Source organism: Siniperca chuatsi, linkage group LG10, assembly GCF_020085105.1.
Source record: "Siniperca chuatsi isolate FFG_IHB_CAS linkage group LG10, ASM2008510v1, whole genome shotgun sequence".
In the NCBI taxonomy this organism is placed as follows: Eukaryota; Metazoa; Chordata; class Actinopteri; order Centrarchiformes; family Sinipercidae; genus Siniperca; species Siniperca chuatsi.
The window spans coordinates 16,587,440-16,601,512 of NC_058051.1; the positions used below are offsets into that span (position 1 = coordinate 16,587,440).

The window sequence follows — 14,073 nt, forward strand, 5'->3', positions numbered from 1 at the left end:
GTCATATTTATATTATTCATATCCAAAGGTGTGTGTACATACGAAACATACCAGAGAGGCCAATTAAGTATTACAGTGTTCATGTAGCCTACTTTGGGATGTACACTTGTATTTCACTGTTATATGCTCTATGCAGAACATGTTTTTTTTCCCAAATGGTGAATGCATATATGGATACTTACATCTGTTGGTGAAATGTTGCACGTTTAAAACATTAGCTTTCAAACTATTTCAGCAATTTTTTTTTTACATTTTCTGCTTAAGTAAAGCTGTTTTCATCAGTGGTGGAAAAAGTACAGTACTGTTCTACGCCACTACATTTTAGAGGGAATTATTATACCTGTTACTCCACCCAGTAGTAATTAAAATTAGCTCCACATTCAGATTAAATGCTGTTTACACATTAATGCATCAGTAAAAAATAATCCAACATCGTAATATAACACGGCCATTCTGTCTGCATAATGAGTACTTTTAGTTTTGATACTTCAAGTACAGTTTCCTCATAACACTTTTAAGTATTGCTACTTTTACTTACTGTACGTAAAGAACCTGAATACTTCTTCCACCTTTTGTTTTCATATAATTTTCAGGGAATTCGTTTGGGATATCTATGATATTTTTTGGCATTGTTGTCGCACATGGAAATGTAATAAAGCCTAAGGCTTTAATTTAGGGTTTAATGTTCTTAATTTGTGTATAGCTCTGTGTTTGTGATGCATTCTACTTTAAAAGGTTTACAGAACAAATTAAGGCAAGAGAGTCCTATCTCTCACAAATGTCCCATTTAGACCTTTTCCTCACCTTATCAGTTCAAATGATTTAGGGGACTAAATGTTGATGTGCATCATGTGTTGAGGCAACAGTGTAATTTCATTGTCATGATCCAAAGTCCAACTGTTGCAACAACATGCACCAACTTCAACTACGGAAAGGACTGGAAAGGATTTATCGGGATAAGGATTGAAATTATGGGCTCAGTAAGTAACCTAGTTATTATTAGACAAAGCCAAATAGGTCTTAAATGTATTTTAAAAAGTAAATAAATTAATAAAACGGTCAGTCTGATATAGCCTTTGGATTAACTGTGGATTGGCCTATAGATAAAGGTTGGTGCCTACTATCTCATTTTCAGACATTTTGTACCACATGTGATATGTTTTCTCTCAAAAAACACATGTAATGACATGGTCAGTTATAGCCTACTATGTTTTGGATCACGTAATGACTTAAAATGACAATGCCCATCCTGAGCTAAGATAAATCCCTCTTATATAATATATTCTTTAACTAGGGGAGTGGAAAAATCCCTTGAGTGTCCTGGCCAATATTACCAGCATAAATAATAAAAAACAGGATCAAATAATCAAAAAACACTGACAGCTAGCTTGGCTCACCTTAAAATTATAAAGAACATTTATGGACTATAGTTTTGTCAAGAACTAACACATTCACATAGTTTCGACTTGGAGGTACAACTAAACTCTTCCGTCACTTCATTGCAGGTACTCATCAAGGATGACTAATATTCACCTGTACAGGGACTGATCCACTGAGGCCAAAGGATGGTAAAAAGTGTAATGGTAGCCTATGCCCTGTGGGCAGTAGGTGGTCCTTTGGGCCTTCACCATTTATATTTAGGAAGAGACAGCCATGCTCTGTTATGGATGCTAACCCTGGGAGGATTTGGGTTTGGTTGGGTCAGAGAGTTCATACGCATTCCTGCATATGTTGGTGAGGCCAATCAAGATGCAGAGAAAGAGAGAAAAAGACCCCCCACCATGGTCCCTCCATCTGTAGGCCCTGTCCGATTTGCTGGACAGGTGTGTGTTGGGATCTACTTTGGCACTGTGGCTCTGATAGGCCTGAACTCCCTCAGTTTCTTCTACTTGATCGTTCTGCCTTTATGTGTGGGTGCAGGGGTACATCTGGTGTCCAGTGTTGGCCAGCAGACCTCTGATCTCCAAAAAACATTGACTGCTTGTCTCATAACCTCCCCAATATTCTATGGCAGCACCTTATCACCTCTCCCGATAAGCCTGGCTGCCAGTGTCACTGCTGCACAGCACCGCAGGTTCAAACCTCCAAAGACACCTGGGAGCAAACAGGAATTAGGTGAGATGATCTCACAAATATGACAATATCATACCTTGATAACATTACTTCGCCGACTAAAATTACATTTATTTCTGTCTTTTGTCCAGGTCCGCGGCTTTACAGGCTTAGTCTAGCCTGGCTGGCCTTCTCTGCCCCGCTGGGTTACTGTATTTTCCACAACACCACAGCCACACTGTACTACCTGTCTGACTGTGTAGCAGCACTGCTGGATATTTTCTGGTTTCTGCCTTGGCTCAGAAGTGTGTTGGAGTACATTCTTTTAATGCCATATCGGATCTTCTGTTTTCTTACTGGAGGGGGATACTATGAAGAGGCCTGGAGGAAGGTGCTGGAAATACTGCTCAAACAGTACACTGAAGGAGAAAAAGAGGCACTGCAGGTGAAGAATCTCATAAATCTGGAAAGGCTATATAAGTGACGAGTAAAGACAGTTATAGTTTGAGATGTATACTGCACAGTGAGTAAAGTCATTGCTCTGGCGTAGTCATAGTTTCCAAACTGTGTTTCTGGATGTATTTGTGTTGCAGGTATTGTCATTGGGAGTAGAGGCCTCTCTTGAAGAGATAACTCACAGCTATAGGGAGCTGGCCAAGACATGGCATCCTGACCACAACCCCGGCAGCAAGGATGCTGAGGCAATGTTCGTGAAGATCCATGAGGCTTATGAGGTCCTTCTACGATGGCACAGACCTCATCGATTCAAATAGTTGCCCATCATTCTTTACTGACTGGCCTGAATAGTTGCAAGAGCGCAGTGGGACTCTGGACTGCATTGTTTTTCTAGTTATTATTTTCTTATTGTAAATGGAACATAAATCAAGAGCAGCATAGAGACTTGCATTTGCACTTTATTTCACAGCTGTCTGGTTGGTTACTTAGCAGAGTTGGTCTCAAACAGCAGTTTGCTGCCACCTTGTGGTGCTACAGATGTAATATCACCAACTATTTCATCACAACAATTGTAGCCTACTTATGTTTTGTTATGTGTGCTTGCTTGCTATTAAACGCTCAATCACCACTGCCAATCACCTATCCTTTCATTTCACAGCGTGAAAAAAAAACTGGATTATTGAAGGATATAATAATTATGTAATAAAGGTATAGGCCTATAGATGGACGCAAAAGAGAAAGAGACACTGTAAAATAACCCGCCTACTCCATTCTCTACTAGCATTTCCGGAAGAGGCCTTGATCATCAACAGCGTCTGAATGTACAATGAATAATTTTACTAAATCTCGCAGGATTTCTGGCCATTTTAGTCAGTATTTCTCAAAACGGATATTCATGCGCAGCAGTCACAGTCTGCTGTTGAGCCTATGAGTTCTTCTAATGGCATACATTTCACCACATTTTTGCCACCTGTACCCGGAGCTGACATGCATCGATGCATTCGACAATCACTGAATCAGGAGCTCTGTTGTACAATTATTCGGTCTGTATCCCAGCATGGGCCCGGAAGTTGTTTGGGATTCCCAGGTATAAAAAAAAAATCCCGGAGATGCTGTCGTCGCCTGGGAAAACAAACAGCTATCCAGACAGTTAAAAAGGAAAACACCGATCGGTCGCCAGGTAAGGAAGAGGCTCGTGGACTTCACCGCGGCGCTTGGTAAGACCATCCATCGGTTTTCATTTGGAAGTACCGCATGTTTTTGAGTAGTTGGTAGGGTGAATGCCATTTGTCGTGTGGTCGGGTGCCATAGCAACGCCTCATGAGAAACATTGTATAGCCCAGGCCAGTTTGACGTGCTCGATGTTGGATGACAGCTGCGTTCATGCGGACAATTTGGACAGTGGCAACTCCTGCAACAAATTGCCGTTGTGACTCGCCGCTGTCTCGACCGTCCATGAGCCGATTGGTGCCATAACGGACCAAATCCACCGAGCAGCTAAAACAAGTAGTCACGGATATATGGAGAAGCATGATAATTAGTTATTTGAAAATATAACGCTATATGTTTTACTGCACAGTCGCCCATGTCGGGCAGAAAGGATTCAGGCAAGGGTCGGCGCTGGTGCGCGTGCCTTTTTTAATCGCCGTGCCCTGGTGTGACTGGCGCGTCTCCCGGCTGCATCAGCGCCTGTTGCTCCCCATGCGCGGCCAATGCCAGGATATTAATTTTCCCTGCGATGTGTTGTCTCCGCCCCCCCCTCCACACAGTCTCCTCTGCCCGTTGTTGTCATCCATTTGAGCAAAAGGTGCAGCACACAACATCTGGGTCTGTTTCTCCATCTCTCTCTCTCTTTCAACATGAAATTGAATAGAACATCACCTTAACTCTGGTCACATAAAATCAACATATTGTATGTCTGGAAATTTTGTAATTCAGCACCGACAGTGTTGGAGATTGGTGTGGTCTACATACCTCACTTATTGTCTGCTGTGGATAAACTGTAGCCATGTCACTTACAGTACATTTCCCGCATTATTTATTATTAGCCTATGGCACATATACAGAGAGGGTGGAAAAATAATAGGAACAATTAACAATAAAGAACTACAGCAAGTAATTATAACCTATAAACTTAATCTCAACAAAATTCAATATTATAAGATTTTTGAAGCTATATAGGCCTAATGTATATGTATAATCCACATATATATATGGATTATTAGAAAACTGCACTACAGGTTTTGCACATTTATACACAGTGGTTAGGGTAATGTACTAAATAGCTTTCCAACTTAGATTTTATAATCTGTATATATTATTATATAGCATTTTTTTTCTACTTATGTTATTTTCCTCTTTAATTCTCTGGTCTTCTTCTTGCGCTGCTGTAATAATAAACTTCCCTCCTGGGATCAATTAAGTTTGACCTCATCTTAATATAGAATTTTGTTGAAAGCTTCAAATGGTAGTTTGTGGGGGTGTTGCACTAGATTAATAGTTTTATAGTGTAAGGTGTTCCAGCTATTTTGTCCACCCCCAGTAGTTTTAACTCCTCCTCCAACACTCTTGGCCATTAGCTTTCTATAAATGTAGAGCCTCTCATATTCATTTGCTGGTCACGGTGCAGAAGAATCTACATGATACAGAAATAGCAGGGCAGAACCCAAGTTTACTAGTTTAGTTTATTACAGTGAACTTATTATTAGACACTTGGAACAGAGAGCATAAAGCTATCTGTTTCCTAGCCTTATTCTTGTACTAACAAACAGCTAGTAAGTATATTTTATATGGTTAGTATCAAAGTTATTATATGCAGTTTTCATGTGACTAAGATTTGGAAAAGCTGATCTTTTCAAATATGATTATGAATGGGAAAAAAGTAAGTATCTGTTTTTAAATCATATTTCTGTAGGCATCTGGTGAGAGAATGAATGCTGATGACTGCAATGGACGCTCATATGCACAAGGTAAGTTTATATACAAAGGAAAAACTACTATACGTTTGTGTGTAGCCTCCAGACTTTAATGTTTACTTTAATAATGTGGGTATATTTGTGTTTCAGGTAATGGAGGAGAGTCATCAACGGAACAGGATTTTTATGGCGGGTCACAGGGCCCTTCAGCAAGATCTCCAAACAGTCAGCAGTCCTCACCACACCGCTCCCTTAGTGGTCAGTTATCATTTCTTTGTTTCATTGTGAGCCTGTGGTCTGTATGGAATTCTTCATTAAAATTGTGTATGAAAGTAAATGTGCTTTTCCTTTATCCTCTCTCTACACAGCAAACTCCATCAAGGTTGAGCTGTGCAGTGATGATGAGTCACCAGGTGCTCCACAGCCAGAGAACAGAGAGGCTGTGAGGGACGATAGCCGGAGGGATGACATTGGGGACCCCATGGAAGAAGGGAGCACAGAGTACGCTGGGGCTAGAAGAGATAGAGCGAGCATTTACAATGAGATGGCCAGTCCAAACGCTGCTTCACCAGGACCTATCCGTCTGCCCAATGGGAAGCTCCAGTGTGAGGTGTGCGGGATGATCTGCATCGGACCCAACGTGCTGATGGTGCACAAGCGTAGCCATACAGGTGAGAACAAGCCAGCAAGGCAGCACTCATGAAATTGCAAGACAAGTACACTTTATGGTCAAAATGTATTATTACCGTAAATGTCAATAAATAAAGGCAATACTTCAAATGATTTACCTCTAAAATCCTCTGTCCATCCATGTCCTCATAGGTGAGAGGCCGTTCCAGTGTAACCAGTGTGGAGCTTCCTTCACCCAGAAGGGGAACTTGTTACGCCACATCAAGTTGCATTCGGGAGAGAAGCCTTTCAAATGTCCCATTTGCAACTATGCTTGTCGCCGGAGAGATGCCCTGGCTGGACATCTACGCACACATGCAGGTAAAATAAGTGAGCTTTAAGTGCAATACAACAGTACCTAACACATCAAACATACGCCATGAAGACATTTTTCATAAATGTACCTATTCAGTTATTGAAACTGATGGATGCAGTGGTTCCATAACAATATTATTCCGTATTGTGATGAGGTACAATGCATGAAACAACGATAAGCGGTAGAAATGGGGATTCATTAGAATTGTCCATTTCCCCCTTCTGTGAAGCTGAGAGGAAATCGGTCTTTACCAGAATACTGTAAAACACATGACAAAATATGACATTTAACATTTTGTGAAAACAGGAAATCCTGTTGAACACACATTCAAACAGGTGTTCAAATACAGACTTGGTACAGTAGGGTCTAGGTGGATCTCCGCTGGTCTCAGAGGTTCATTTTCGAAGAAAAGATTATTGCAAACTGGATTTCAGCGAATTGACGTCAGTCTTTCCGATGGCTTACAAAGCGGAAACGTTGCGGTGAAGGGTTAGGCGTTTTTCTGTCGTCACTGGCAAGCAACATAGAACAATTTCAGGAATTGCCAATCAATGGGGAAATCCATTTGCTCAAACCTAGTTAATAAGTTATTTTTTTATAAAAATCCCCTCACACAAACATATAAATAAACTATAGTAGATGCTGTTTCTCATCCATTCGATCAACTGTATCCATCGTCTAGGGTGACATTTTGACCATTTTGTCAATCTTGGATGAAATCAATTAAATTATTTTTTCTCTGAATTGCAGTTTCTTCTCCAACGGTGGGAAAACCTTTCAAGTGCAGCTACTGTAGTCGCAGCTACAAACAACAGAGCACACTGGAGGAACATCTAGAGCGCTGCCATAGTTATCTGAAGAGTCTGGACCACCAGACAGCAGTCAACACACAGACAGCACAGGGTAACATATCACACAAACATGAAACTCACTAACTTTTATAGACAACAAGCCTGTAAGTTTATGCATGATTGTTAATGAAAATAGATTGAATAAAGCAAGTTTAACATATTTATACACATAATGAGTTAGTCTGTATATTGATGACAAGGGGCTCTCTGTTCACAGGTGACGAGTCCATAAATATGGAGACAATTGCTAAACCTGTGCTCCAGCCATCCAATGAAAAAATCCATTTTGTGGATAGACTGGCTATTAGTATCACCAAACGCAAGAGGTCAACACCACAGAAGTTTTTGGGTGAGTTTTTTTTTAAAAATAAGACAAGCCATGTTATTCATTTTTAGTGAGAGTGTAGAAATATATTTCTAACCTATTACACATCCACATTCTATATTTAATTTAAATTATACAATAATAATGATATAGCTTGATAAGGGGCTGATAAAGTACAGAAATAATAAGAACCTGGTCTGGCATCATAAAAACTTTGGTCCATGTTGCTCCATGAAAATGGGCCAGATGGACAGGTGAAGTCAATCCAGGAGACCCTCCATCTTAATCATTGTTTATTTATGATATGTCCTTTTCATAGGTGACAAGCACATGCACCTTGACCTACCTGAAGCACCTTACGAATTGTCCTCTGGCTCTGAGAAGGAGGGGGACCTCATGAGCTCTCAGCCTGCAGGGGACTCTGCTGGGCTGGCTGGTTCACATCTTCAAGGCGGCAGGGGTAAAGGGGAGAACCACGAGCCACCTGTGCTCCATCCTGCCTTCATGTCGGAGCTACGCACAGTTATGGGCTCCATCAACAGCAACGTGACTCCTCAGGGCCCCCGAGCCCATGGTGGAGGTGGGCCGACAGCAATGCCTCCTGTCCTGTCTGGGCGGGAGGTGGGTGAAGGCCGTGATGACCAACCCTCAGTCCATAGCCACACCACCTCACCCAACGGCTGCCCCGACTCTACAGACACAGAGAGCACAGCAGAAGAGCAGAGCACAAGGGCTACAGCCCCGACAAGTACCTCCAACAACCACCACCTCCACTACCAAACCCTAGCACTGCCCCGCAGCCATCCCACTTCCAGCCCCAGCCAGGCCAAAGACTTAGACCCAGAGTGGGAGAGAGCGTGTCCTGTACCCCCCACCATAGTAAAGAGGAGCCCTGGCTCACTCCTTTCTTCTAGGGAGACTGTGCAGGTATTAGAAAGGGATGGCCGGCCTGTGCGCTCTTTCCACTGCCGGCACTGTCGCATCCTCTTCCTGGACCATGTCATGTTCACCATCCACATGGGTTGTCACGGCTTCCGCCAACCCTTCGAGTGCAACATCTGTGGCCACCGCAGCCAGGACCGCTACGAGTTCTCGTCCCACATCAGCCGTGGAGAGCATCAGGTGGGCTGAACACAGGGGATAGTGGTCAGGTGAGGAGAGGTGACTGCTGCTCTCTAAAGTTGTGGGCTCACGTTTGTTCTGCACCAGATAAGTTGCTTTAAATCCATAGTGTTAGTAAAAGGATTTGTGGTTTTATTGTGAGAATATTTATTAAACAAAAGCAGACGCGAGTGAAAAATCTTTTCACCGCAACATTTAAAGTTTAATGGAGGCAAATTACATTCTATGATTGATTGCACTCCCATATCAAATCATATGGCAAAACTGCTGGTTTTTCTTCAAAAGTGCCTTCTTTGGGGATTTCCTCTTAACTAAAAAAAAAACTGGAGGGGAACTGGTGCTCAAAAATCTCGACTAGCCATCTTTTGCTAAGTGATTTAGTTAGCACTTTTGAGAGGTCATGTGCACTGGCAGTTAAGAAAAGCATGTACATTTTAAGAATTATATTTGGTATGCTTAGTATGTACTAAGAGCTTTGTTTTTGTGGTTGAATAGGGTATTTTGTGTAGTGTGTCAGGTAAGCTTTATATGCACTGAGAGCTTTGTGCCTCTGGGTTTGGGAGGAGCTTTTGTCACAGACGAAGCACAGAAATGGATTGCCTTAACTCCTGCAGTAGTTCGCTGCTGTAGGAATACATTGTTTACAGCATGGTTCAACAGTGTGTGAAGTCACCTCAGAAGAGAGAATATCAGGACAAAGCAAAATCATGAAGGAAATTAACTTGAAAACATTCACCTGAGGGTGAAACGGGCGTTCAGGGCTCTGATGTAAGATAGGTGTTTGGATTTTAAAGTGAGCCTTAGAATACTGGTGCAGATCAGACCACGAGCCATGTAGTGTACAGTAAGAGCTTGACTGAGATGGCCCAGGGTGCTATACCTATACGGGATTGCACTTTTAGGTTTCCTGCTTATATATGAACATCTTTGCCGAAGCACTTGATGGCTTTACACATTTTTTTCTGTGATTGTTCTACTGCACTGATAAATCGCATAATACTCACAATAATTGATCATCTAATTTGCAACACCAGTGTGTTTTTAACGGAGCCAGCCTTCTACAGAATCCCACAGCGTTGCACTGGTTCTGCGGTCTACACTCAAGTTTGCTGCAATGTGAGACTGAGAATTAAATATCAGTTCAACTAAAACTATTATTTTGCCTTTTGCACTCAGCAGTTGAGGCTGAGATTTTAAACAATTTGCATAATGTAAGTGAATTAACAAATGAATTATTTAAAAATTTATTAGCAAATCAGTTTGGATCTGTTCAGTTATCACTTGTGATTATCTATTTAGTGTTGTTTGTTTCAGCCTTGGTGTATTTAATCAGCTATATTCCAAATCTTATCCAGCAAATTCCTCAAGTCCATGAAATGTTACCTCCTGCTTCTTTATAGCACCCAAAAACCTTATTGCTACAGTATGGTGAGTTATCTGATAATGTTAATATTGGGAACATGAATGAGACCAAACTCAGTATTCTTACTTGTTATTGTGGGTTTGCTGCTTCATAGTTTAACTTAATTTCCTTTAAGCGCAGGCAAAAATATACTTGAAACTGTTTGAGAAAAAAAGTGATCTAAAAATGCACTTGGTTTGATAAGTAGAGAAGCGTGTGTGAATGGAATATAGCATGTGTGCTTGTCATTTTCTGCTTTTCCCTGAATTGTGAATTATTTTTGAAATGTGAAGTAATTTCAAGAAGTGAAAATGAGGCATGGGTTTTTGTCTCCTTGTGTGGACTTTTCAATGTTATATGATATTTTGTGAATGATGTAACATGACAAAACACTTTACCTCAAAGTTAAAGATGTACAACTGCCTCATTACTGTATTTAAAAAAGTCATGTTGCTTTCCAAGATGTTCTTGCAGTTACAAATGCGTGCCCCTCGATATTCTCAAAACTTTTTACTGTCAATAAAGTTACGTTTATTGTAAAAGTGATTTTCTCTAGTTTGACTATGATGGCATCCACATCTTTGTGAAGAGTTTCTCATTGAGTTCTCCTGTGTGGCATTACAAAAAAGATATTTAAGAGATACTTATTTAGATAAGTATTTATTTCACAAAAATAAAAATGTATAAATTCCATTTCATACAGGTTTTGCAGGGACTCACAGGACATTAAGCCATATATATATATATATATTCCTTTAATTGTGCTTGCTAATACCAAGAGACTGCAGAATCATTCTATTAACAATTACAGTTGAGTAGAAATAAAGGATTCACACCAGTCCTTTAGATATTTTATTTATACAGCTATGTCCATCAGTTCATTTCATATATTAGGATGTAAAGAATTGACATTCATGGTCTGGGTAGCTGCCTGTAATCTGTATGGTATATTTAGTTTACAATTAAATAAAGGTTTATATTGTATGTTACATAACTACCAGCCTGTATGAGCCCCTGGAGACTAAAAACAGTTGTAGCAAATATTCCAGTTTTACTTAATGCGATTTAACAAAAGGTGCACAAATTCTGAACTTAAAGTATCTGCAGCACATATGTAGTATGCATAATTTCAATATTTTGGCCTAACAATAATAATTCAATAAGTCTGTCACGGTAAGGACTCCCATGAGGGACTGTGGGTGACTGTGGCTTAGTGGTAGAGCTGGTTGTCCACCAATCGGCGGTTCGATCCCAGCTTCCCCCAGCCCACATGTCGAAGTGTCCTTGGGCAAGACACTGAACCCCAAATTGTGAGTGTGTGTGAGTGTGGATTGTGTGTGTGTGAATGATTAGTTTCTTTCAACTGATGAGCAGTTGCCATCAGTGTGTGAATGTGATATGTAGTTGAAGCGCTTTGAGTAGTCAGAAAGACTAGAAAGGCGCTATATAAGTACAGTCCAATTACCATGATTCATCATAGCTTAATTGAATTGCTGAAAAATATCTGCAGTATTTAAAAAGTCACGTTATGCCGAGCGGATCTTCAGCACAGCAGCCACAAGTTTTGATCAACATACCATTCAATATTATAGTAATTCTATTTGGAAAAATTGATAAATCTCAGAATAATCCATCTATCTCGATTGCAGAATATAGAAAGATTAAATGACGTGAGCATACAGCATCGAATGTGAGAATCACTTGACTTACATCCAAGTAATACACCAAACACACACAGACCTGAACATAAAAGTAAATACATAACATATATCACAAATGTGTAAAACAATTGCTCTCTCACACACAAACCACAGACCAGAGAAACTAGAGACCAGAGTCCTCCATAAATGATCCTCTAATTCAACACAATGTCCACATTTTCAGAATTCAAATTAATAAGATATGAAATAATGAACATTTATTTGTCAGTGATATAATCAATCCCCGATAAAACAGGGGGAGTACTTACATTTTCACACCTTATTTTCCTTGTTTTCATTTAAATTAAATTTTACATCTTAAATAAGTAACTACAAATTTCAAATTAGCTTAGGGTCACAGAAAACGGATATTGTATATTCTAAGCCTCAATTTGAAAAAGGGGGAAAATACTGTATATACATATTAAATAAAGTGTCACTGTAATAAATCTGAAATAGTATTTAACATTTTTACACTATCTATATTAAATGTTTTTTCTGATACTGAATGGTTTTTACTGGGACACAATTGAAATACAACAAATGAAAAACAACAAACTGAAACTTAGACTGCTTGACTTTCACCTGACCTTTTGTCCAATGTGACAGACCTTTGTTGTATCTGTTTCAGGTTAGTTTTGATCTTTTTTTCCTCTGCAGTTGAAAATCTGTTTTGGCTGCTCCCATGTGCAGATTCCAGGTGCAATTCAAAAAGTACACGAATAAAGCCAACCCTGCAGTGAATGAAAACATTCAAATGTACAAATAATCGCAATATGTGCAAAAATCACTGTATTTGCAAATGATTAACTAAATAGTCAGTGTGGAAGACTGCTGAAGTTAAATTACGTTTTGTACAGATTCTTGTGATTCTTGAGATGTGCATAGCAGTGGAAGTGTTGTTATTGTTTTTGCTTCTCCATGCACACAACTGTTGAAGATAGCAGAAAGCTTTGTGACGGCTGCATTAAAAAAAAAGAATTTAATTGTGACTGATTTAGTTAACCGCAATGAATAAAGGCGATCATTTGTAGAAACAGCAAAATCCCTGTCTATATAAAAGCCAAATATGTCTAGACAGAGTATTCTTAATTACTTTGACAACACACACTTAGCAAGGTGCAGACCAGTGTGAGCTTCTATCACCACCCTGATGAAGGCAAGAGAGCATGGTGTACTACAATGTGTTTTAATTTTGATAAACAGGGTATTCTGGCAATTTCCTCTGCCTTTACTAAATGCGCAATCCAAAACCACTTCTTAATGCAACTGTCACTAGATTTAAAAAAAAATAAATAAAAAAATCTGCAGCCTTGATGTAAACAGCTCACGAAAATACCACATTAACGTCCCCACCCAATGCACCACTTCTGTTTGGGTTTGCCAATTTTCAGTCTGGCTGTCGGTGCCTTTAAAAACTGCTAAGAAAAATGTTTTCTTTAAAATTTTCATAGGCTGAAAGTAGTGTCCTGAGGATTCGGCACAACTTGAGAAACTTGTGGTATGTGCCGTTTTTACAATTCTGAGGAAATAATCTGCTCGCAATCCCTGTGTGAATATGCTGAGTTTTAGTTGTGAATTTACAGTTACAAAGAATTGCCTACCACCTGTCTTCAACAGGAAGCTGTCAGAAGGCATGCGTTTCTGATTGATTCTCTAATTTGTTTGTTTTTGCACGTTTTACCCAATTTACTAAACATTCCTAATACATTATAGCTGACTGTTCCAAGCATGATGTTTTATGTTTTATTTTTAATGCATCATATTTTTAAATGGAGCCATAGCTTTCTATTTATTTCTGTATGGTGTGAAAACTTCAAGCTTCAGAGACTTGACACTTTTACGTTACTGCTGTTTGATACTGTAGTTGAAAGCAAAGACTACTTTGAAAAGCCTTCCATCCAGTGCACTCAAGTGCTAGTGGGAAGCTCAGACATCTGAGAATTAAAGTTGGATGACAGAATTCCAAAGCTGTGTTTTGGAAATCTACCCAGAAAGAAAACAGGCAATTAATCTTGTAGTTTCTTGCATTAAAATGGCATTCTCATGTTTGGGATGGTGGAACTTTACACCAACCCAGAAGCTACTACTACTATTATCATTGCCACACAATGATAATAACTTTGATTACAGGACTTTACCTGTATTATGTTACCTATCAAGCAAATTAAAGTCAATTAATTGATTAGTCGATCAGTACAAAATCAGGCTAATCATCAACAATAATCATTTAGTTGTTTATGTTGAAACATTCACAGTTTGAGC

At 39.7% G+C, this 14,073-nt stretch overlaps 2 protein-coding genes across 7 annotated transcripts; both read left to right on the plus strand.

The window, feature by feature from the left end:
* The first annotated feature begins 841 nt into the window (after window positions 1-841).
* dnajc22 (DnaJ (Hsp40) homolog, subfamily C, member 22) lies at window positions 842-3,143 on the plus strand. Of its 2 annotated transcripts, none has more exons than XM_044211068.1 (4): window positions 842-980; window positions 1,506-2,115; window positions 2,205-2,497; window positions 2,646-3,143. In XM_044211068.1, the coding sequence occupies exons 2-4, from the start codon at window positions 1,566-1,568 to the stop codon at window positions 2,823-2,825; spliced, it is 1,023 nt and encodes a 340-aa protein (XP_044067003.1). In that variant the 5' UTR covers window positions 842-980; window positions 1,506-1,565; the 3' UTR covers window positions 2,826-3,143. The 2 variants fall into 2 exon arrangements, with proteins under 2 accessions (XP_044067003.1, XP_044067005.1); XM_044211070.1 differs by having other exon boundaries at window positions 973-1,109.
* A 123-nt stretch (window positions 3,144-3,266) lies between these two features.
* ikzf4 (IKAROS family zinc finger 4) lies at window positions 3,267-10,654 on the plus strand. Of its 5 annotated transcripts, none has more exons than XM_044211055.1 (8): window positions 3,267-5,282; window positions 5,423-5,477; window positions 5,574-5,681; window positions 5,792-6,094; window positions 6,246-6,413; window positions 7,159-7,311; window positions 7,477-7,608; window positions 7,904-10,654. In XM_044211055.1, exons 2-8 carry the CDS (start codon window positions 5,438-5,440, stop codon window positions 8,713-8,715), a joined length of 1,716 nt encoding a protein of 571 aa, XP_044066990.1. In that variant the 5' UTR covers window positions 3,267-5,282; window positions 5,423-5,437; the 3' UTR covers window positions 8,716-10,654. The 5 variants fall into 5 exon arrangements, with proteins under 5 accessions (XP_044066990.1, XP_044066991.1, XP_044066988.1 ...); XM_044211056.1 differs by having other exon boundaries at window positions 3,267-4,335; XM_044211053.1 differs by having other exon boundaries at window positions 3,267-4,315.
* Window positions 10,655-14,073: the final 3,419 nt, after the last annotated feature.

Excerpts from the sequence above, each read along its gene's own strand:
- dnajc22 (XM_044211068.1), top strand. The coding sequence starts at position 1,566 with ATGGTAAAAAGTGTAATGGTAGCCTATGCCCTGTGGGCAGTAGGTGGT. Across the intron at positions 2,116-2,204 it reads TGGGAGCAAACAGGAATTAG|GTCCGCGGCTTTACAGGCTT; the intron begins GTGAGATGATCT and ends TCTTTTGTCCAG. Across the intron at positions 2,498-2,645 it reads GAGAAAAAGAGGCACTGCAG|GTATTGTCATTGGGAGTAGA; the intron begins GTGAAGAATCTC and ends TTTGTGTTGCAG.
- ikzf4 (XM_044211053.1), top strand. The coding sequence starts at position 4,247 with ATGTGTTGTCTCCGCCCCCCCCTCCACACAGTCTCCTCTGCCCGTTGT. Across the intron at positions 4,316-5,422 it reads GTCATCCATTTGAGCAAAAG|GCATCTGGTGAGAGAATGAA; the intron begins GTGCAGCACACA and ends ATATTTCTGTAG. Across the intron at positions 6,095-6,245 it reads GCACAAGCGTAGCCATACAG|GTGAGAGGCCGTTCCAGTGT; the intron begins GTGAGAACAAGC and ends ATGTCCTCATAG.